Genomic DNA, 25,725 nt, shown 5'->3' with positions numbered 1-25,725 from the left:
GAGCTCCCCTTATCTGCACCGACTTTGATCCAATGAGGGCTTGCTTTTAAGAAGCTCATTACTACTTAGGATCTGCAATCTGGCTAAATCTCACTAATTAAGGAAAATCTTCTGACCTCCGTTTTTGTGTGTTTCTCCGCTCCTCCGTCTTGTGCAACGCATGGACCCTCGCGGTGCGGAGGACCGGAGGGGCGACCCTTCCGTGCACCCCAAACCGCCCGTGTTGGACAAACCATCGCACAGCTGGCCGTCACAACAGACTCCTACGCTACGGCGCAACACACAGTGGCACGCTTCGCGGTTCACACCGGTGCGATGACACGCCCCCGGCTTCACTGGCAGCCAAGGGCAGCTTGAGCCCGACCTGAGCAGAGCCATATCTCGGAACCCACAAAGGTGCACCGGACACAAGCCGACGAAGTACCTGCCAAAAGAAAAGCTTTCCACCCTACCTCGTGCGCCACTGAAACCACTCTGACTAAATCAAAATCAGAAAGGTCCCCCATGCCGTCCAAAGTCTCGTGATCAGATGAAACGAAGGTCATGCCCCCCATCGATCCACCAGCGTCCATCAGCTACCACGCTGCCCCTGCCGAAGCCTTGCACTGAGGTGGTTTTTTTCGATATGTCCAACGCCGTTTTAGCACGCGAGGCAATAATTTTGTAAGCCCTTCACGGAGCACGCCCCAGGGCTGCCTACCCACAGCTACGTACACCACCTCCAAATCACCCAGCACAGTTCTCGCATGCCAAGAAGAGACAGTTATTTCTTCTGACCCATTATATCAATTGCTATCCTCATACATAATCTACCAGATAATTTTTGCTGATATTTCTTGTTGCACTCTAAAGGTAAGTCATTAAGCAGCGGACTAAAGAAAGAAGCGCGGGGGAAGGACACACCTACACAACCCAAAGAGCAGATCCGGGGCGCTCCTTCCAACAAAGCGCCATCACAGCCAATGCGCGGGTTCTGCACACCGCGCAGTCTGGTTTCGTGCCACTCGCTGAGACAAACAAGACATAAGGCTGGGAATAAAACTCATTAGCAGTGATGTTTCACCAATTTCTTGAGCTACTGAAAGATGATCATCAAGTGAATCATTACACACTGTGGGTTGTAGACTGGAGTTGGACAGGGTAACGGTCAGAACAGCTCTATCACTGAAAAATATACATTTATTTTCCTTTTACAAATTATCATAATCTACTTGTATACCAGCTGAAACAATGGCAGGTTAGCATCATTCCCTTATATTCAAAATTGCCAATATAAGATATCATGTAATATCATAATTATACTAAGGGTTTTTGCTGTTGTTATTTTCTTTAACCATGTCATGCACCCAGTAGACTTGCATTCCATTGGGTAATTCCTTAATTAGGCAGATTTTTGCAACAAGAATTATGTACACAACAGACCGGAACGTCTCCTTTGGAGTCTTCCTAGTCTATCAGGTGATTGCATCATTAAGCCACACATGCTACGTAGTAAAAATCCTTATGAAAATTCATGACAGAAACATACTGAGCTTGATGCTTGCTAATAAATGAGAAACATATAAATTTAGTATTTTGACGTTTAAACCCCCCAAACTCCAAACAATCATAAATAGAATAATTTCTTTACCAAATTTTATTTCTTCATTTTTTCAGCCATCTAAAAATCCATGCTCTTCCAACAGGAGTTGTGGAGGTCGCACCTGAGTATCTTTCCACAAATTAAATCTTGTATTTGAGTTCCCTAAATGTGCTTTTAACATTCTTTCCACCCGTTTGGGCAGCTACAAAACATAGCAAAATAAGGAAGAAAACAGTGATCTAACTAAACTTTTAGTGGTGTTTTTTTTTTTGTTTTGTTTTGTTTTTTAAGTACATGATAAACATTAAATTACAAATCAATGGACAAAATTTTATTTTTTGATTGCGCAGTCTGGAAAACCAAAGCCCTTCCCAGAGGAAGGAATTTAACTTGTACAAGCTCTGTGAAGCGGTCGTTTTCTACAGAAATAAGACATTTATATAATGCATTTTAAATAGATGCAAATAGTATCTACAATCGACTGTGTGAAAACGTTAAAGGAAGAGACAAAAAGTACAATGTTATGTATTTAAAAGAAATGAATGTAATCTTTTGATACTCTTAGAAGCAGAGAAAAAATACTAAAATAATTCAAAAAGTCTTTTCTGAAAAATGGACAAAAATTCTCAAGTTCATAGAGAAAATGAATATATGCAAGATAGTAAGGATAACAACAATACAATCCCTGAATGCCTCAAAATCTTCATGGTTTAAAAGCCATCCCAATTTTCTCCCAAGGTGGTGGCATCTATCCAGTCGTCCATGGCTAATTTTACACGGAATGCAAAACGTTATTTAAATAGGATGGTGCATTAAACTTCAACTATTTCTGATGTAGCTCTCAAACTACAAACCTATCTTTCCTCCATTTTAATTTTAAAGTAAGTTAGCAAACACTTCCTTCTTAATCCCCAGAGGCTATCTATACAGTGACACAAATGCACAAATTTATGACAGTAACATAAATGCTCCTCTGAAGTAATGTGCAACATTAAGTGAAATCGTTTCCTGGAAAGATATTATAGGTATCTATATTTTATTTGCCATCTTAAACATATCTGGGTCTTTATGACCTTATTTTAAAAATGTATTTCCTTTTTACATTTCCTGGTGCAAATGGACTGCATAAATAAGCAATGTGCTATGAGGCTTCAGACTAGCCGATAAACCCTTTCAATTTTCATGCCAGCTTCTTCTTTTGTAATTCAAATCTGGCTGAAAACTGGCAGCTCTGAAAACTGAAACAAGCACTGCCACAAATACCTTGTAATGCTATCGACCTTGTCTGCCCATGCAGTGAGAAAGGGGGATGCATATGTGTCTGCAGTCATCCAGATAACACAACTCATTTTTTTGGGGGGATAACAGAAGCCAGCCCCGGACTGTGCACCAAAAGCAGTCATTACCAGGCAAGCTGGAGAATAAGTCTCTTCAAAATACACAGCGCATTTAAAAACCATATACAGGGCTCAGCCACTGCTTTCATTACCAATTTTAATTTAGCTCCTTCAGTTTGCCAGCCAGATAAACTCTTTAGTGCTGTTTTTTAATCTATTTGCCACATTTTATGTTTAAGATTATAGTAATATGGGACAGGAGAAGGAATCACTTTTAGAGGAAATAAAGAAATAGATCCGCTTATCAGCGCCCATCAGAAAGTTCATTAATCAGCCAGGCTTTGTGCCCCCTAAATTGAAAGGTTAAATAATCCTCTCAGGAATATTTCTCGGCACCACCGCCAATTGTCCAGAGAGAAGCTGCCATTCACAGCGCTCTGGATCGGTGACAGGGTATTTTACCACTGTTTGGACCCCAAACAATGATGGACAAATGGCCTGGCTTACAAAGAAACCTTTTAGTACAAGGATGGAAAAAGGACCACAAGCTTTGAAGTGGGGTGGGGGAGGTGGGCGCGGGGAAGAGGCAGGGAAGGAGGAGGAGGAGGAGACTCGTGCATCAGGACACGTATATTTTATTTGAATGTTTATTAGGAGACTCGCCAAACATCGTTATATACGCGCCCCGGGAGCGCGCACGGCAGCCGCTATACGCACGCACGCTCGCCGCACTAAGCGTATGCATACTTACACATACATTTATACATTAATCTGAACACAAACATTTGCAAAGCCTGTAAAATCAGAAGATGAACGGAACTAAAGCATGGTTATATTTATTAGCCAATACACTGGGGAGACCGGCAAACCCCAAGGTTTTAATTTTTACTGTCATTCTAGATGATTTACAGCTTCCTCTCTCTTTCTTTCTCTCTCTTTAACCTTTATGTCGTTCACTGATCACCTTTCACTATCGGATGCAAAAGGAGGAAGTACCACATTTGAAATAACTTTCTTGCGGGAACATTTTTAATAGATATTTACTTTGAGGTGACTTCTGATCACAGCTAAAATTGAAGTAAACACATTAAAAATATAGCGCCGCTGGAGAATACGAGATGCCAAAATCGTGGTGCATCAGTTTGTTAAAGTGAGTTTTTGCTGGGGTACATTCTAAATAAGCAACAATGCCTGCTTTTTTCTTGAAACTTCCTCGTGGCTAGGCTTCAGGCTGTAGCATCCTTCACTGGAGGGCAATTTTATAGAAACATTTTCCTTACATTACCAACACGTTAACTGTGCACGTTAATGTTTATCAACTTCCTCATAATTTTTTCATGCATTCTCCATTTAAGAGCATCATATATATTCAGTAATACCGTAATTATTTTTCCCCAGCTTTATAACGAGTGACATTCATCCAGAATATGTCCTTGAAGAAATGTCTGCCAGCCTATATACAGCCATTAACACACCAAAGCTTTTCCATGTCATTCTTGCACATCTATTTTTTCAAATCAGTCTCAATTCCATAAAGTTTTTACTTTAGTATGACTTGGGACTTTCTGAGTAGTCTAGAATATCTAAAAATGGATCAAAATATTTCAGATTTCTCCTCTCCCACATCACATAAATACGCCGTTGATCAGCAGTGTTTTCTCCAAGCCAACTTTTGTGTATCTCGGTGCTGTTATTTTCCTTCTCTTTCCCTCCTCACACCATCATACGAAAAGCAGAATTAATTTAACCAGGGTCTCATCTGCCATAAAAATAAGTCAGACAAACTGGATATCGTGTGCAAATCCAGTGCAATTAACTTTAAAGCAGAAAATGCCTCAGGGTTATCACACAGTCCACAGAAATCCTTCAGTGTTTGTGTATGCTCGTGCACAGGCGCTCACCACTCAATTTTTAAGTGCCGAGGGAAGTTACAAATACACCTCAGAAACAGAATTAACTGCGCTGTCAAGAAACAACACGAAAGTACCTTCTGTTAGCTACAAGATGAGTGGTTACTACAGGCAGGGAAACTGTAAGTTTGAGGGGAAGGGAAAAAGAAGAAAAAGACAAGCAGCTTTTGGACTCGACGCCGACTCTGAGAAACTTTGAACGCAGGCAGCGACCGCCCATTTCCTGCAGATCTATCACCTGGTCTCCCGTAAAAATAGTACCTCTTCCTGTAACGCTGCCCTCCTCCTGCCTCTGGCAGGGCACAGCCGCGCCGTGCCCGGCCAGGCAGCACCGCCGCCGAGGGGCCGAGGCTTCGGGGGACCAGCCACGGGCCCGCCCGGCCACACGTGGACGGGCGACAGAGTGAAACACCTAACGAAGCAGCTCGCGACAGCCTACGACCTCGCGGCGGAGCGGAGAAGGCCGCCGAGGCAGCGGTGCAACAGTCTGTTTCGATGGGAGCTGCTGCCAGGGCCGGCCAAGCGGGGTGCCTCTTTGTGCCCCTCAGTGTCCTGCTTAGGGCTGTAAGAGCATCTTTGTCAAATATTAATTTAATCCAAAATTAACATTCTAAAATCAGTTGAAATGAAGGCCTCGCCCCACTCCCCTGAAGCCAACGCTTCTGAGGGGTAACTTCTTCCTTTGCCATAGACGGGTGCTACGTATGTGTGTATCATGCAAAGCATCCACTGCTCTGAGACTTCTCCAGTGCTGCGGTACAATAGTACCTACTTAGAGCACCTGGCTCTACGCTACTTACCACTTTATATGGGCCTTTGGCTCCTTTTAATTCCCTTTACGCTTGATTTTTTCAAAATATGAAATCAAAATCAGGATAATTCTGTCACGGGGAGAGTAACTTTTCTATTCACATGACAGGACCAAACAAGATGTATTAATATTATTGACATGATAGACCCTCTCAGAATTAAATCAGTGAATACTTTTAGGGAATCGTAATCCGTAGATTATTAACATGATCAAGCATAACTTGAGACAGTTACCATCTAACCGGATCGAGCTCCTGGCTGCTCCTAATGCACGGATCATTGACAAGATGAACTACCAGCTCTGGCAGCGACATGGACGATCACATACGCTGCTGCCAGCGCAGAGCTCATAGACTGCCGCTGCTGAACACCTGTGACGTTTCAACATGCGAAATATTTCTATGACAAAATGCAACCGTTTCAGTACTGCTAGAGCACGCAATTTACAAGCGGCTACTAAGTGGACATTTGACAAGCAAAATGCCGCTCCTAGTTAGGACAGACATGCAAAGAGTTCATCGACATTTACCCTCTACTAACATTTTGCATTTTTTCCACTTTGCAATACAAAAATGCACCAAAAAACATATTACAATACCTACCTGAAAGTGTAATTTTTACGTGTTTTGAAATGCCTGTTAGATCACAGATAATTTTTTGTTTCCTATGGAATTTTGAAACCAACTCTTAAGTCCTAACAACACTGAGAAAAAACACCTTCATATGAAGTTCAGGGGAATAATTTTCAGGAATATAGGAGCTTTAATATGAATATTCATACACAGGATTTACTACAGAAACCGGGCACAGAAACACGTAATTATTTTTTCTCAAATAACAGCCTGTTTCTAAAATGCATGGAAAAATCTCATTCTACCTTGACAATTCTATTTTCCTTATTTAGATGGTTAACACTTGAAACGGTAAAAATTATTTAAATGATCATATAGGTTCACCTTTTCAAACTAAAGGAAAGAGAAATGAACATTTTTACCAAATCTGTACGCATTAAAGAAAAGATCCTCTTAATCCTTTTGCTTAAAAGAAGTGCAGTTCTGTATAGGATCGGACACTTTTCAGCAATAAATCTTACCACGATTATCCTGTTTTCTGTTTAATTAACCACTTATCCAACAGTTTTGGCATATCACAAAAATAGTGATCACAACAGTTTTGGCATATGTTGGGCAAAGGAGGAACGCACGTGGCAGCTTCCGTGTTGAGAGGAGAGCAATTCCTGCCCACAAGTTTGCGTGGGAGGGAGCAGCGCGCTCAGTCTTTCTCCAGTCGTGAGCATATCTCACCACCAGGATTGCTGGCACAGCGCTTGAAAAATGTCACGTACTGCACAAATAGCTTCCTGGGCATCTATGGGTTAGCTAACCACAGATTTAAACATTTAAAATATTAAAATATATTAATTTTCATCCCCTTTTAATTTCCACCCCCGACTGCTCTTCTCCTTTTCCCATTTAAAGGCAGGGCCAAAAGGTATTGCCTTTGCAGAAAAACACGGAGTTCCTTAAATAACAGTTAGGTGCATATTGAAGTCAGGGATTCTCTGAAGGATGCCACTTACTCGCAGACACTTTGAGGAGGTTATTTGGAACCCCAAAATCAGAGAAATGGAAATTATTCAGTTCAGTCAGCCAAGCCTTCTATTTCCCCCCAGTCCCAGGCTGCTTCCAGAAATACATCAAAACGCAATCTCTGGTCAAGATGTAATCAGCCTGTAACACTCAATTTAAAAGCACCTTTTATTTTATCTTCTGGGGAGGCAGATGGGGAAGAGCACGAGGCAGATATGTGTTAGAGAAAGCAAGCACACTTTCTGCCATGCTTACGCGATTAAGGTAAGTGGCAGCTGAAAACTGCGCTGCCGGAAGGTTACACAGCCCACCCAAAACGGCCGCTCGGGTCCGTGCGGGGTCTGCAGCTTCCTGGTGCAGCCTGGCAAGAGCCAGATGCTCAGCTGGGGTAACGACCACAACCCTGGGGTGTAAAAACAGGCATCAACCAGGGATCTGCCCTCTGCAGCAAAGAGGTACCAAGACACCGCTGTTCCTTCCCAGGAAAGAAAGCGCAAGCACAAAGACATGTTGGCATTTTACAGATAACGAGCTTGAACTTTCTATTTCAACTTAACCGACACACAAAAACCCCCTAATTATTCGGTACTTGTAACTGGCCAGGGTTATTAGTTAAAACCCAACATTTCATGAAAAGGCAAACTCTAAACAGTATTTTTTGTAGATGTTACACATTTGTATAAAGTTACTGAAGCTGATTCTTTTTCCTGTAATATTTTATATACAGTTTTAAAGTAAAAATTGGGAAAGAACTCTGTCTAGCATGCTTTCTTAACTGAAAGCTATAGCATACGCTTTGCACTCATAAACTTACACTTATTTCAGGATCTGAAATTCTGTTTCCTATTAAAAAAAAAAAGATCTCAGAAAGAATGCTTTCTTTTGTGAAATATGTTTTCTTTGCAACAGACAAATTTTGGGTTTAGGTTTCTGGTAACTTCAAAAATATTTGAAACTTGAAAGAGAACAATAATGAGGGACAAATTATAATCAGTGGGGAAAATAAACAGAATGTAAAATAAAATCCAAGGGACCCTCTAGACAGCGTACAAATCCACCTCTATTGGTAGTTATTTTCACCAGAACAACTGTGCAGGGCAGGCAGGCATTTCAGCAGCATCTCTGTCACAGAACAGCACTTGGAAAAGCAGTAGGGCTCAGGCTTGAACAATGCAAGCACAAAATTTAAAAACAAAATATCTGCCAATTGTTGTCCAAGATGTCCCCTACCCCCTCCCCTGGCCAAAGAGGCCAGCATGTATTTTTGGAGAATATGAAGTCTTCACAAACCCAAGCACCAAAAAAGGCACCTTCCCCTCAAGGGCAAGCGTGGGGACACCGTCACGCTCCAGGTGTTCGTGTTTCCCCACAATCCACAGCAGGCAGAGTCATCCCTACCCTAATCTCACACCCCCGGCGTTCTGGGCTGCCTTCCCTGTGAAACGTCCCGCTGAACGGCTACTGCACCGGTGGCACACGGGGGCCTGCTCCGTGACTCCAAACGTGAACAAAGAGCACAGACAAAGTGGTATGTTTTGCTAGAGTTAATAAAAATAACCTTAAAGCATCCGGAGAGAAACTGGCCAAGTGCTGAAGTATTTAACACGAACGCGACGCTCGTGGCCTTTGCAGCCCCGCGCCGCGCAGAGACCGGAGGGGCTGACGCTGCAGCCATGTTCGCAGCCACTGCAGCGGCCCCAGCCCTGTGCACGGGGAAGTCAGGCTTAATCTCTTCCTGAAAATACTTGTAAACCCATCCTTTCCCTCACCGCACAAAACCTACAAAGCTTCTCTGGAAACCAAACGCTCGCTCTCTCAAGCTCAAGTATTTTTTGCCAGGGTCGTATTTTAGATTTTCTCTTTCTGAAAGTCACATTTTAAAGGATACAAACTGACTTTAAGCAACACTGCTTACGTTTTCATTTCAGAAAAAAAGTGGCAGGCCATGAGGAATTTTAATAATGCACACAAAGAAATCCGAGCGCAAAATTTAAACACAAAAGATGTATTGTCCCTTCACGTCTTTTACGCACAGAGGCCAAAACAGCCAATTCCTGGTTCACCTTCTTTTATGTAAGTGGATTAAAAGTAAGATTAACAAACTGTCAAAAAGCATGTTAAATGATAGCTTCTGCTAGTTAAAAATTCTGATGGTTCTAAAACTCTGTTGGTGGCCATCTTGGCCTAGGAGCTTTAATATAAATGAGACTGGTGGAGGCAGGGGATGGGGGAAGGAGCCCTTACGGCCAGAGCAGTACAGGGGGAGGAAGAGGTTAGTAAAAATGAGCAACCCCTATAGAAAGAAAACACCTAATCCAAGCAGGATTTGTTTTTTAACATACGCATCTATGCCGAGAAACACATTCGAAAAATAAAAATTGTGCTCTCTCCATTTTAGGCATGGAATTTCATGACTCTGTAGATATTTACTGAAGAAGACACTAATATTTGCAACATTAATTCCTATTTGATTACTGCATCCACATCTCGTTCCTCAGCCGGACTGGCTACGTCCGTTTTCATACACCACGAGGCCCCCTGAACAATGGAGCAGTGCAGCATACGCAGGGAGACCCACGCAGCCAGCAGGTATTCCATTTTGCATCGAAATACCGAGATGGCCATTTGCACGTCTTCGGGTACCCCGCCAGCACCACCACGCAGACAGGGGTTGAGCTGCCCTTCAGAGGGACTCACGGAAGAGGCGCAGCTCCGTGCCTGGAGCAGAACATGGGTCACCGTGCGCTGAAAATAATTTCCTCTTTATTCTCCAGTGATGTCATCCGTTGGGTGGCAATGCGACTGCTCACAGCAGCGCAGTATCTGCCCTCAGCTCCATCAGGCCGCTCCCGCGGCAAAGCCGCAGGACGACCGATGGGACGGGAGCGGGTCCGGACCCAAGGGCCCATCCGCTGGCTCGGCTGCGGGACGCAAAAGCCTCCTCCCATGGCGCGGTGCCCCCACGGAAGGCCGGCTCCGCTCCTGCCGCCCACCCGAAGCCCACCCGAAGCCCCGAGCTGTTAACGATGCGGCAGTGCCCACACTGGGGGAGAGGGGCTGTCCCCGCTCTGGACCCCCGAGACTGGGGTGGGCAGGATCGCTCCTCTCCCCCAGCACGCAGATGCTTGAGTGGGGAGCTGCGCTGGACACGCGGCCAGACGGTCGGGCCGCACGCCAAACTCAGGGGGACGCGACTGCAGATTTTTAATAACAAACAGCAGAACTGAATAAAACGAATGAAACTCGTAGGGTGCCTTGATCTCACAAGTTTTTTCCACTGACTTCCTATTTTTTTTGTAAATAGGCTATAAACTGGCCTCCACTTGAGTACAAAATACTTAACAAACGCCTCTACCCCTATATAGCTGAAATACAAAATGACAAGAGAAAGGGAATGAGAAAGAGCCAAGTGTTCTGAGGACGTAAAAGCCCTGCCATCGGCACCCCCAGTACCCTTCCAGTGTGGGAGAGGGGATGTGGTGGCATGTCCTTTGGAGCACAGACCATTTTTCTCTGGGCTTGTGGAGCATCTGGCATTTAGAAAGACAAAGTTGTAAACTAAGCTTCCTAATAATCTAGAATAAGGAGTTTTACAAGACCTTCAAATGCTTCGTCTGTGAAAAAATTACACGTATTATTATTTACTGCACTGAGCTATGATCAAAACTGTTTATCCTGGACCTGCCAACGGAGTCCTTGTGTTATTATTTGAATTTATAATAACCCCTTTGATAAATGTAAGCGGGTATAAAACCTGACCAATGTACTGCAAATAGATACCTTTATGAAGAAAACCCTAAAATATGTTTTGACAAATACATTGAGAGCAGGCACACTGAAAATGATTTGCAAAAGTTTTAAATCCCAGTTAAAAAGAGGTTATTAAATATTATTTTAAACCACAGTGGGAATTTGGATTGTTCTGCTGACTGATGGGTTTTTTACAGAATAATTTTAGTTAACGAAGTTGAAAGAACAAGTTTAAAGAAACTAACTTCATCCCGCTATAAAGCTTTTAAACGTAGCTTAGAGCTTTTAAATGTAAGCTTCATTGAATACAAGACGATAATCTTTTTTCTATCGAAAGGCAAATTAAAATATTCTGCTTATAATACTTCTTGCCCTTTCAACTGCTCATGCAGTTGCACTGGCAGCCTATTTTCACTGGAATAAGACATTTCTGCCCATACAACAAATTATTTGTAATGTGCCAAAATTTGTCACCACAGCTAATGTAAACAAAAACCTACCACCATCCATAACAGCAGAATGGATTTATTATTTAGGCATTGTTCTAGTCAACCCACGTTTCTGTGCAGGGGCTACAAGAAGTCAATAGATGGCAGTCCATCTCTTAGGAAAGAGCCAGATAATGAATAAAATCACCAAAAGCTTCACAAAAGAGAAAGGTGGAAGGCTGTGTGGTTTTTCACAAGCATTCACAGTAATTAACTAAGAATACTTTATATAATGCAAAACATTTAGACAAACTGTGTAACGGCTGTCTGTAAGCGACGTTATAAAAACGGTCTTTTATTACAAACCAGAATGCTTTGTTTTATTTGCGCGTACGTGTACCTGCGTTTGTGATAGTTGCGATCAATTTACCGAAATCAATTCAATTCTAGCGGTTGTATCCGTGGCTAAAGCGCAGGAAAAACTCACTGCAGCCTTAGCCTGTTTGCTAACTGTCAGGCAGCCTCTGCAGCACGGCAACAGCCACTTGTTTTTAAACTTCTATTGTTTTTCTTTAAACCAGTATCCTGTCTGTGCAGAAATATTTATTCTAAACTAGGAAAAATTATAAACTGATTTCTATAGTGAAATACCACTATGATGACATGAGAATAAAAGCTGTTGACTTTTTACTTTCAACTGTATAAATGTATGTATATAATATACATTATTCCAGGACAGCAGTTTTGATTCTTGCAAGAACACTATTTACTTCTGTTCTGCTTTGGGTGCGAAAGAGAGTATTTAAATGGAATAATAAAAGCTGGGACTAGTACATTTAAACAATTCAGATAAAGCACTTTCTTGAGGTATAACTTCTTTTAAATATCAAGCATGCCTTTTACCACACAAATTTTTAAATTCCAGGCTTAATCTGACTACTAATGTAACTTTGAGTCAAAGTGAGCCTTCCCATGCAAAAAAATGGAGATGTGCAAAGCATTTCCCACATATCAGAAATGTGGATTATTTGCAGATAATTTGCAGTTCACTGCAAAATAAAAATTATTTATCAGTAGCTAAGGTATGAAGCAATGTCAATTTATATTTGCGTGCCCATATCTGACTGCATTTCAAAATGCCCCTAAAATGCACCATGAATTTCGAAATGGGTACTTTTAATAACACAGTCATATTCATAACTACCACATTTTCTAACAAGCGCCTGCTTTCACAAATGTTGTTAGCTTTATACTAAGTAAAGTGTAAACTCCGAACACTTTCTATAAAATTCACAGATTAAAATTTTCTACCCCAGATGACTCAATTTCTGCCCTAAGTAACCACTTGGTCAGGTTTAAGCTCCCCCACACTTTTTTACAGAAATAAATATTTTCTAAGTGTTGGCTGCAACTCACTTTTTGAGGAATTTTCAATGGCAAGCAAGACTAAAATTAAATTAAATCTTGTACCTCAGTAAGAAACAGAACCCAACATATTACTGCAGCTAATATACCTCTCTTGATTATTACATTCCAAATATCATAAACATTTCAGAAATCATTTTTACATGCACCCTTAGGGATTATAATGAATGACAGTATTTACCTTTTTCCTCATGCAATTTTAAAAAAGCAAATAAAAATACTCAGTGAATGCACCTTTTGCTCATAAGTTTTTTTTTAAAAGCCTATACCAATTCTGTTTAAAATAGAAGTAAATGCTCCAAAAGGGTGGAGGATTTCCAAAGGAGATCTTTGTTTTAAAATCATGAAGCAGAAAACACAAGAAGAGGTTGTAAGCACACATTTCTCTCATTCATTGATTTTAGACGCAAAACCAGAAAAAAGAGCCTTCCACTACCATGAAGAGTTGAAGGCAAGAAATTAAAAAGCACATTCCATTTATTGCTCAAGAGAAAAAGCCCACACCAAAGACCCAGAAAGAAAAGTAGTGGACAAACTTTTCTACTTTGTTTTGAATGGATAACAGTGATTAATTATCTACAACAGCTAAATACATACGAGGTTAGTCTGGATGGCAATAACAGCAAAGATTCAGATGAACAGCAAAAGTCCTGATCTTTAAAAATTATTATGTATAATAATTTTATAAATGAATACATTCAAGATTTGTGATACCAATCCACTGAATATTGTCTTCACTAGTTAAATATTGTTCTAGGTTTCAGCATTAGCCAAATTTATACACATTTTGTTTTATTTTTATCTCTTATTTTACATATGAGGAAAAACCTTAAGTAATACACTGGTACAGTTCACAAACTTTTTTTTTTTCTTCTTTCAGTGATTAAAGACAACTAATGCAGGCCAAAGAAGATGTTATATCTATATCCTTACCAATTAGAAATTATCTGTAAAAGTTGGTAAAGTGTATTTGCTCAAATTAACATCTCCACTCTAGCTGAGATTTATTTTACTCACTGAAAAAGAAAGCTTTGTCACACACGGTGATTAATTACCAGCATTTGGGATATCTGAGATGGGATTATTGCTTCTGCTACGCATCTCAACTTAAAATTTAACCCTCTTTATATGTGTAAATGTAGTCACTGAAAGGAGAGGGTGCTGCAAGGCACTCATTTAATGATTACAGTATTAAAACAAAAATCATAAGTTCTAAAGATGTTTAAAATAGTGACAGTGTTTCATTGCATTCTTCAGCTCAAAAACTCTTCAGATGTTTATTATCTTCTCGCAGAAGATGCTTGTCTATATTTTATGGTCAGCAGTTCACAGAAGAGTAAATAGGCTGGGTGTAGAAGAAAATAAAAAAGGTGTTTCTACTTACTGTTAGGTGATACTGCCTCCATATTTCTGGGCAAGCCTGGAAAATAAAAATATTGATCAACTAGGAGCATGAAACAAGGTGCTTTACAGCCTGTTGGTTTTGGCATAACACAGTATCCACCGGTGTCGGTCACAGGAAAATAAGAAGCTTAACTGAAAGGGTCTGCATTTCAGCTTCAAAAACCTGGCTAGACAGTTTAATTGAATTTTACACTGGTTTAACACACTCCCTGCCATTGTCAGAAAGCCAGTAACAGTTTTCTCTCTCCCCTTCTTCTCTGAAGGCTAGAAGTTTGGGAGAGTAACGTGCTCTTAACTGTAGTAAGTATTAACACTGCAAAACAAACAGAACTGAATATAATTCTACATTTTCTGACATTTTAAATTTACACAGTATTTTGGAAATTAAATCACAAGGTACCTTCCTTTCATGTAGAAATAGAAATATTTTAGTATTTTTGTACATATCTCTATCCTAATCAAAATATAATTGTTACATGTAATAATCCTCAGTAGCCTAATGTCAGATGAGTTGTAAACAAGAAGCAGAACAGATTGCTTTAATGTTTCTATTTTTACAATGGCTTGCTTGATTTTTTTTTTGAACTTGCCAGACTCGCACACAAACTTGTAAGTGCGGCCCACTGTAAAAAAATTTTACTGAGCAGATTTTTGAATTACAGGAAAAACACAATAGACCTGAGGAATACATAAGAGACAGGAAAGAGGAAAATGTGGATTTTCTTCCTGAAACAAAATCAGAATCTGTTAATGATCAACGAGACAGACGTTACTTTCTCAAGCGTTCTTAACATTTTTACACAAGTTAGACTATTTCTGCCTTCTCCTGTGACCCCCAAGCCATAACAGACACAGCAATAGTGGCACTTTGTTAGCCATTTTAGTGTTTAAGAGAGTGTGCACACAGGGACTTCGATGGAGGTCTTTCACTTTTGCTTAAAACATTTACTGTTTTATTAAAATAGCTTCTTAATCATTTGAACAATTAGCAATTTGGTTTACCAATCTGAATTTTCAGTATTTTAAGAAGAAACATTAGTTATTCTGTGGCTTCTGTGTAATATGCTGTAGCTCCAATTTCAAACATTAAAGCCTCATGATTACTTGCAAATGAGTACTATTAACATTTCTTTAGATTTCGAATAAATTTTTCGCTCATGCCTAAATTCTTGCCTTCTTTTATTCTGACAGAGCATGTTAATTAAAAAAAAAACCCCACCCAACAACCAACACTAGCAACTGAATCTTTCAAAAAATAATCCAAGTTTCTGACAGTCACCCTATGGCATATACAGTATGTTTTTCCTGGATGTGATGGAAATTATATTATTTATTATTCATTCCTTCAGTAACACAATTTTCTGGAGAAAAATCTACAATCTGTTCTGTGTAACAGTTCGACATTTCTCCTCTTACTCAAATACTGCATGTAAATATTTGAGTTTTATATTAATATTTCTATAAAGAAAGTGTGTGAAGTACATCACATTTCTAACAGAGGGACAGACCACAACATTTGACAGTTTGAACACACTTGAGCTGTCTTCGAGTGCAAACAAAAGGATTTTCCTCCTTCGCTAACTTACACAGGATTTGAAGGCGTGATATATAAACACTCTCAAGCGTACAAAAATGTTATATCAAAGACCTTTCCTTCTCTCTCAAACCTGTAAAAGGCTTGAACTGTGCATGAGACTTGTGCTGGTTTAGCACAGGGGTAGCAGGCAGTTATTTATACATTAGTTCTGGATAGTTTTCGATTACCACAGTGTCCCCAGACTAATATGGTTGAAAAATCGCAATCAATGAGTTGTCGTATACTGGCAAAATGCCACTCTGTGCTATGACCTTTACTCACACGGCAGCTATTTAATAATAATAAAAAAAATTATTTTTGAATAATAGTTTGGTTGGGTCTTTTTCGCTCTGGACACAGACACATCACTTTCAGCGAAACTCTGTAACTCAGGGTAGGAAACTACAGCTGGCACAGCTCTTGCCAGAACACGGGGAGAGGCACAGTCCCAACCCCTCAGCAGTGCTATAGGAGGTGGGTTTTATCACTGTCTTCTTCAAGGATGTTTTAAGATTGTGGGAAAACTTAAGGGAGGTGGGAGGAAAGTGGTAAGGGAAAATTGGCCAAGCATATTTCTTCATTCAGATGGTGATTCCGTGTAATACTTTTCATTGTCACAATGATTACTTATGAACTTCAGAAGTTGAATACAATAGCTGAAAATGGATGCCTGGCTAAACAACACCTTTTTAGAAATGATGCTTTTAACTAGGAGTCCTATTACCTTGCATCAGCTCAGATTTATTGTCTGTATCTTCTACCATGGAATGACGAAAAACATAATTAACAATTACCACTGAATACTGGCTTACCAAAAGAAGCAAAGAGGTTTGCTATGGAAGAGAGCATAACCAAATACAACAACCACCGAACCTGTGATTTTTCTTATTTATTTACTTAACCATGAACGGCCCTCATCTAAAGAAAAAACCCTGCAGTATACAAGTACGAAGGCAGTGTGATCAAATACATTAAAATAAAATTGCATTTATTTCCTGCCCCAGCGGTCTGACCTTACTAGCATGTAGATGTACCCGCACAAAAGGTGCCTACTCTTAAAAGCAGTGCCACCGTGGTACAGCTGCAGAAGGCACCTGCGAGGTGCGCTTCCCCACACCTTGAGCTACACCCACATGCCTTTTGCTGCACAAGTGCTGGGCACAAGCGCTGGGCAACTCGTTTTCCCAAATCTGTGCTGGTTTTGCTGCGGCCCACGTTCGGTTCATTTGGAAGGGTGGTTATTCGTATCCCAGCCTGATCCGGCCAAGATTGCCACACCAGACGAACCAAGGCTGGATGCTACGCGTTTTGACCCGTACTGAATTTTATCAGGTGCTAATTATTGTTTTACCAGAACAACGGCTTAATGCATCTGTTGTTTAATTCCCACTTCCCCATTCTCAAACGTGAACATCAAAGAAAATAAAACACTCAATCTCAAACAGCCCCTGACAGCAGACCAGGACTCGAGTGCTCAATAGACAAGGCCCTTGCCACCAGTTCTCATATTTCCACAACAATGAGCAAACACAAAACCAGCACTAAGCGGCCTTTCCTCCTTTCCGCTCCCCTTGGCCAGTCGTCTGCCTTGCGCCGAGAGGGCCCTCGACGGCAGCCCTGCTGGGAGCGCAGCGCGGGGGAGAGGATTAGCCTCGCTAACATGCGAGCGTTTGCAAAAGGGAAGGAAAAACCCCGCTACTGTATTTGGCGTATGAATAACCAAAATGCACGCGCTGACAGGAGACCGGGACGGGCCTGCGGCTCCCCGGGAGAAAATGTAGCTGTGATGAGTGACAGGGCTTTCAGGAAATATGTTCACAATCACAGACAGTGAAGGCCATGACCTAGATCGTTTAAGAGCTTGTCTTGTCAAATTATCAAAAGCTTCTTCCTCTCTGAATAAAGAGTGACATAAGTGAGTGTCAGAAAGCTGCAGGCTGACAAGCCAAGCATACAATAACAGCATGCACGTCACATACTTGCCGAACACCGCCACGGCTAGCGGCAAATCTTAATGAGAGCGCGGCTGGCCCAGGAGACTTGGGTCCCTGCTGGCACAGCTACTCATCTCGCAAAAATCCTTCAGCTCCAAGTCAGTTATGGTCTGACACGACGACTACAATTACTAAACACAACTTTTTAACAGAATCCTCTGGTGCTTTGTCAAAGCGGCGGCTGCTAGGAGCTGCCCCGCCGCAAGCCACCACAATAAAACAAAAGATTTGCCAAAACACACACTTTTCATCACCTCCGCATGGGAACTGCCGCGGCAAACACACAATGCTTCCCTTCAAAAACGCTCCTGCACAAGCAGATGTCGAGACCTCTCCCCGCGCCGCCAGCGCAGACGGCCGCTGCTGCCGGTGCCGGCGCGGTGCGGGCCGAGCTGGTCGACCGCCGGCGTCAGCCAGGCTCCTGGTAACATTTTCTTACGCTTACCGTTAGGTGGACATTGCCTCACTGCAGGTGTGAAAACGGGGGACACCGCTGGGGAGCGAGGGACGAAAGGCACGGCACACCCCTTGCTTTCTGCCCAGGCGAAGGCTGGCAGCGCTGCTGGTGGGAACGGGCTCCCATGGCTGCGAGGCCACCGGCGCAGCCCCCCGGACTTGCTCCTGCGTCCCCAGCCACAGCCCGGCCCGTAAAGGCAGCCACATCCTGGTGGCAAGCATCGTCACGGGCTCCGAAGAAGACAAAGGCAGAAGGAAATCTCTGGGAGAGGAGAGGCTAGTGGTGGTTTACGTGGCCAGAAAAGGTGTCAAGGCATATAGAGAAGATGCCAGCTGAGGTACCCAGCCTGTTCCTGGGAAGAAGCGTTGCTTGCAGAGTGTTTGGGGTGTGCAGACACGAACGAGGCCAGCAGGCGCAACACAGCTGAAGAGCAGCGGGGACCCTGGCAGTGCTGGCTGCCAGGTCCTGGACGAGCTCAGGCAGCTCACCGAGCACCCACACACTATTTTTCTCTAAGGATCAAGGATGCGCTGTCCTGCCTGCCATGTTTCCCTCCTCCCTGCCACACCACCCCGCTTATGAAGTTCTTTTCCCACCCTTGCAGCTGGCAGGTGAGACTGTAGACCACAAGCCTCATGACACCCACCTAACTGCCACCGAACCTGCAAAACACAGGGCGTTCACAGCATGGGGTTTTCAGCTTATACATATGTAAGCATAAGTATATATATGCACCCACAGATATATATAGATACACATCTATACGTGCACACCACGTTGCACGAGACCGATGTGCTCTTTCCTGGGGGAGCAGCAGATGCTCAGAGCTGCGCTTTTCAACAACTGCTACACACTCCTCCTTCCCGAGGAAAGCACGTGAGGTTGAGCTGCTTCCAATGCATCTCACCTAAGATGACTCAGGGCTGTCTCAGGGAAAGTGACTGTCCTAACAGATAATAAATCTATTACACTGAAAATGTTTTAAATAACTTTGAACATTTTCAAATCAAACTAGCCGAAGTACCTTGAGCTGCCTCATGTTCACTTCTGGACAAACGCGTGACTGTGGGGGGTCACTCCAAAACAGGCTGCACACAGGAGCTTGTTCTGCATCCTTTGTGTCACAGTAAAAGCAAGTGAACTTTCTCAAAAGACAAAACTTTCTTGGAATGCCCAAAGTGTTTGATAACAACTCAAAAAAATTAGGGAATGTATCAGGTTTTTTTCCCAACTCTGTATTAAGATCTGCTCTATGAAGGCTGCAGTAGATTCTTCAGAGTATTTTGGAGAAGGCTGGGGAATGTTGGACTCATTCAGCCCCAGGCTCAGAGCAAAACCTGTGGTCTGCCTCCAGCTCCTAGGAGAGCATCCAAACCGGCAGACTCATACCGATCAACTGCAGTACCTGGGCTTGGTGAAACACATTCAGGTTTTCGATGAAATGCCCCATGGAGGACCTGTAATTCTTTACAGAAAGTAATTAGCAGAGACACAGACATATGGACCTGTTATTAGGCTTTACATAGCCTGAAAACAATAACATCTACCCTGTGTTGGACCTCCACTTGCCCACGGCCTCTAACTGTGGCCATAAGCTGGTGCCGCATGGAGCTTAAAATCAGGGCAAGCATGCATCCTTTCCCTCACACTCTTCCGCACTCAACTGTTTTAAGCTCAATGGCTTTGCAAGCTGGATGAAGCTTGTGCGTGTTCAATACCCTTCCATGGACTTCTCCCCCATGAGCTGCTCCTGCCTCCTCTGGAACCAGAGCAGACTTTCTGCACCTACCGCGTCACTTGGTAACGAGTCTCTCAGGTCTGCTACCTACTGCACAGAGGCACCTCCTGTCTCTTCTCAGCCCAGCTCCCAATGCCTTCCTCAGACGTCCCCTAATACTTGTACTGGAAGAAATGAGGAACAATTGATCCTTAACCACTGTCTCCTGTCATGGATGACTTTGAAGCTCTTTACAGATCTTCCCCTCTGTCGTCTCTCTTCCAGGCTGGCTGTATCTGTGCTGAAGGATGCAGAAGAGAGGCACCAAAGTTGCACCTAGTGTCCATTGCTTTCCTGGTGACTTCTGACATTCCACTAGCTTTTCTTCACAGCTTTTGAACACTAAACTGATTTTTTGGGGGATTATGTCTCACAGCTCTAAAATTAGAGTCCCGAATGGTAATGGTAAACTCAGAGCCCATTATTCCATACGCAAAGATGGGATTATTTTTCCCCAGACACTTTAGTTTATGTTTATTGCCACTCAAGTTCCTCCACCATTTTATTTTGCTCTCCCTCTGTTGCTTACAGTCCTTGGGCAGTTCTTCACAGTTGGCTCACAGCACTGACACTCTAAATAATTCAGTCTTCCCAGCAAATCTTGTCGCCCTATTGTTCACCCTTTTCCATGTCACACTAGCATATCCTACCTTTATCCTCTTATTCCATGCCTGTTTAGTTTCCTTAAAAGCTTTTGGTCAGGAACTTTGTCAAACGCCTTTTGGAAATTGTAGACTATGTCAACTGGATCATGTTTACACACATGCCTGTCAACCTTCTCCTTTGAAGGACCCCAGAGATTTCTGAGAAGTAGGATTTTCTTTACAAAAGCCATCTTGAATCCTCCCACTCATATCATATTTATAGATCCATTCCAACATGGCGCTGCTGTCGCAGTTTCTGGTAATTTGCTTGGTGTACACATCAGGCTGGCAGGCCCGGTTGCCCAGCTCTCCCTGGGACCTGTTTTAAGAACTAACTGATTTGCCACTCAGTTTCCAGCCAGACACAAAGCAAAAGGCTGGACGCCACCATCACTAATCTGGCTATTTCACCTTCCAGCTCCTCTACAGCTTTTGGGTAATCATTATCCCATTCTGGTAACCAGTTAGTATTCATAGGTTAGCAGTAACCCTAACATCCTCTTCAATTTCAGAGAGATTCTCTGATGACTCCCCCCACGAAGTAAGATTTCAGTGTGGGAACGTCCCCAGTTTCTTCCACTATGAACGCTAGATGCCAAAAAAATATTTTTAGGTTGTTAGCAATGGCCTTATCTTGGATGAGCGTTCCTTTCCTGTGTCCATCATCTGGTGGCCCCACAGGCTTATTGCTTTCATGAGAAGGAAGATTTACTGCTGGGTTTGATTCCTTTGCAAAGTGCCCCTGAACAATTTTTTATCCTCAGTTCTGCACTTTTGCATTTAATCTGCCAGAGTTTACGATCCTCTCTGTTTTCTTCATTTGCATACAGATGTCAGGTTTTCAAAGGTTTTACCTTCTTGCTTTTCATAACCTCTCTGACCCTGCTGCGTAGCCGCACAACCTTCCTTTTGCGCTCTGCAGTTCTGCCATGCCACCTTTCTTTCCAGGGATGGGGCAGAGGAGACCCTGCCCTTACAGTCTGGCATTCGCTGGGCAGGTGGCCTCATGCCTGCCATGCAGAAGCGCAAGAGAACTGCCTGAAGGTTTCAAAGATAAACATTTCTGATTTAAGGTGGACTTAAATGAACAGAAAAAGTACATGCTGTGATGTTTCTGATCATCTACGCGACTTAGGTAGGATTTAAAACTTGGGATGACAGAGGACTCACATTCTTTACAGAAAAGAAAATTACTTTATGAGAACTGGCTTCAGAAAACATGTAAAACAGAAAAGGTGGCAAGACAGACAAAGAAATGATACTTAAGATCGCAGTTCTGTCTAAGTGCTTACCAGAAAGGGGGTGCAGAAAGACGCCACTCATGTTCTTTAAATTAATGGCGCTGTGTACATGTTAGCTATCAGCAAAAGTACAGCTAGAAGAGGAAGACCAAATTTAAATTTCTAACGTTCAAATACCAAAAGACATAGTAAACTCCCAAAGGGGCTGGGCCTCATTTACACATCCCAAATACCATTGTCTATGGTGAGCCTGTACCAAACTCTCAGATTTGCTTCCCTGACGCCTCACGCTTGGGGCGGCACCAGGCCATCTTCAGCAGCAGCGGGCTGGACGCACAAATAGTCCAACGCAGAGTCCTCCTCCCCTCGCCTGGAAATGACACTCAGAAAGGACGTGAAAAGGAGTCTCTCATGTCTGACTGCTAAGCTGCAGGGTCACACCTCCCACCGAAGCTCAGTTATGCCACGATTCTGCAGTACGGGACTGAATATAATGACAGAGATTACGGAACATAAGCTTCACCAGGTAGAAGAGTCACTCAGATAAACTTCTGTGTTCAGTGAAAGGGAGGAGAAGGCCTTTCAGCATCTCTGCCATTCTTTGACCAAACAGAAGAAGTAGAGGCAGGGAGGAGACATTTAGAGAGAGATTCAAATCCTTCTGAATGTCAAAAACCCATAGCTTTCAGGGGAATCGAACGGGTATATTTGGATAACAAACATTTAAGCCACATCTTTAGATACAAAATGAAGTAGGAATTTATGCTGCTGTTATCACAGTTTGCCTTTTATCTTCACCTTTTTGAGTTTAAGTTGCTTTTAAGTTGAGAAAAAGAATTGCATAACATGTTAATTGCTACGTACAGGACTGAATTTCTGGGACATGTAAAACCGTAAGATCATACAAGGTTAAAAAAGGATAAAAATATCTACATTCACACTTTAATTTTCATATGTGTTTTATTTTAGTAGATCATGTCAAACTCAAAGGGCTTCAAACCACTTCTGTCTCTCTCTTCAGTTCTCAAAGCATAAGCACGGCTGCCACTGAAAAGCCACAGAAAAGTTAAAGGAAGAACACGGCAAGTCCTCTACCCTGTATTTATGAAATATGAGGACAAATCTTAATATTACAGCCATACCTGAACCTGCTACTAAACTGAATTAAATGACCTACTGCAAAGTCATTTCCTTAATCTAGTTTATATTTTTAAAATCCCGTGCAGCACTATCTATGTGTCTGTATGAGAAGTACATACATTTAAAGACTGTCTGGGAAGGGCTTTGTACACAGAACAAAAGCACATGAGTACAAGTCCTTTCCAAGTGTAGTTTTCCACTATCACTTATTCTCACACAGCAATAACATTGTTGCAATATACTTCTGCCAGGTCATAATCCCAGAGATCTTTAATGATATAGTTATTAACCTTGAAAATTTTGCTTTTTTTTGCCAATCTCTTATTCTTCTACAAAACTTACAACTGCTATAGAATTCAACACTTTCTTAAAAAAATTTAACAATGCTTTTGTACAAAGCCTCCTTCAGAGGTGGAACATTCTTGCCAAAAGAGTTCATCCTTCACTGAAACCTGACATCAAATTATTCATCCAGGAAGTGAAAGTTTAAAAACCAGTGGTGTCTAGCTTTGAGGTACGTCATTCTTAAAAGATGAAACAGAAGTTGTGAATTCTCTGAGCTGTTACAAAACTCACTTCTATTAATATATAAATATATATTTTGAAAAATTGATATAAGCTCTTACTTAGCCTACATGTCGCTTGCAGTAATTTTAAATGCTCATGTCCAAAATCTTCTGATTTCTTGCAGCGAATGCAGCGGTGGTGCATGACGTTACATTACTCACAGGCAGGACTCCTGGCAATTAATACCGAACTGACCTAACCTAGTGTGCAGCGTCATAAAATCACAAAACAGCCGGGGCTGGAAGGGACCTCTCAAGATCATTTGCTTTCAACCCCCTGCCGTGGGCAGGGACATCTCCCACTAGACCAGGTTGCTCAGAGCCCCGTCCAGCCTGCCCTGGAACACTTCCAGGGATGGGGCACCCACAGCTTCTCTGGGCAACTGCCAGTGTCTCACCGTCCTTATTGTAGAACATTTCTTCTTTATACTTGATCTAAATCTACCTGCTTTTAGTTTAAAACCGTTGCCCCTTGCCCTGTCACTACAGGCCCTCGTGAAAAGTCTCTCTCCATCTTTCTTAGATGTACTTTCAGTCGCAGTGACAACAGCTTTGGGCGGACTGGCAAGAGCAAAACAGTTTCTACTAGTTTCAAAATGCATTCAGAAGAATTGAAGAAATTTTTTTTTTCTTCTTTTAAAAAAGAGATCATGCCCTGAAGAGTGTGTTTCCATACCAGTACTGTTTAAATGATACACGTTTTTAGAAAACATACAGTGCTCGAACATTTTTAATATTTCCATACCTGTTTTCTTGCCAAAGTAATTCATTCATTTATGCAAGACAAATTTGAACACTCAGTAAAATAAAATAACAGAATTCATGTGTTTTATGAGGCCTGCATCTCCCTATAAAATAAATGGAAACCCATCTCCCTTTTTGCTGCTCAACCTGAAGCATGCAGCCAGCACCTGGTGGGGAATAAACTGAACATCCAATCTTTTAATGAGACGAAAGGAGGCCCTCCATATTCCCACCTGAGAGAACCACTTGTACTGCGGATACGGGTGCAAGCTCGCTGACACCCCTGAAATGCTGTTTTCTTAGGTCTGGTACGGAGATTACTATTTGCACTAAGTACTTTTTTCCCCTCTGGTGCTTGTGACATAAAGGCAACGTAACATAATATGAACTAGTTGACTGGCAACCGGGCCAGAGTGCCTACCCATCCTGCGTGAGCTACGCTGGCCTCAGCAGAAAAGTTGGGTTTTGAGTGACAGTAATGAAGATGGATAACATCAGTGTGGCTCTCATGGGATTAAGAGAAAACATCAGTAGGTTCCAGACATTAAATGTTGCTATCAATATTTTCCTCTCAACAGGAGAGTCACAATTTTGCAACTGTTCCACTACTTCACAAGTTCTCTTACAGTATTTACGTGGTGGGCCTGTCCATAGTGATATGGAGGTAGAGAGACAATTCCATCATTATCTTTCTTCTTGCATGTTCATAAATGCTAGGGGACTCTACTGAAAAGCAGGCAGAAACTAAGCTAAGACATGTGAATACAATTGCAGCCTCGCTTCCTTATAAGCTAATGTCAGATAAAATTTTTATTCACCTATTCTTGCACAAGAAATAAAGTGTACTGTTTCCACTTTGTTCGCAAAGTACCTCCTCAATGTAAAATACAGCACAGTTCTAAATGCCCCCCAAACCCATTTAGACATTAGTTTAAACTTCTAATAATACTTTCATTGATGAATATGTAATCATAGTGAAAAAAACACGGATCTGGGACCCTTGGAGCATCAGAGTTATTCTTTACCTCTTGCTGGCATGCTTGCAGCATACCACTTCTCCTAATTTCAACCTGCCTACACCCTTCTTTCAAGAGAAATGAGGACATTTTTCACCACCCTGCTAAACTGGACAAAAATAAGCTACACACTGAGTGTTTAAAATGCTCCAGTTTGTTTTCTTTGAACCATTCTTCATGAAAATTGTGACACACTTAGGTAACGGCTAACTACAATATTTTCATATGCTTATACAAATACACACTATATAAAATGAAAGAAAATACAGAAAGACTGTAAATTCAATTTCTGACAGATACAAACCCAATAAGGAATGAGCTCTTTGCCATGGGCT

General features: G+C 42.1%; 1 protein-coding gene across 2 annotated transcripts in view; it reads right to left on the bottom strand.

Moving 5' to 3' along the window:
* ZCCHC7 (zinc finger CCHC-type containing 7) overlaps nucleotides 1-25,725 on the bottom strand; it is a 123,409-nt gene that overhangs the window by 11,118 nt on the left and 86,566 nt on the right. For both annotated transcript variants that reach the window (XM_064437907.1, XM_064437908.1), the window contains exon 8: nucleotides 14,216-14,251. In XM_064437907.1, coding sequence (XP_064293977.1) covers nucleotides 14,216-14,251 — 36 coding nt within the window. The remainder of the gene's footprint in view (nucleotides 1-14,215; nucleotides 14,252-25,725) is intronic.

Source organism: Phalacrocorax carbo, chromosome Z, assembly GCF_963921805.1.
Source record: "Phalacrocorax carbo chromosome Z, bPhaCar2.1, whole genome shotgun sequence".
In the NCBI taxonomy this organism is placed as follows: domain Eukaryota; kingdom Metazoa; phylum Chordata; class Aves; order Suliformes; family Phalacrocoracidae; genus Phalacrocorax; species Phalacrocorax carbo.
This window is presented reverse-complemented; position numbering and strand designations above follow the sequence as displayed.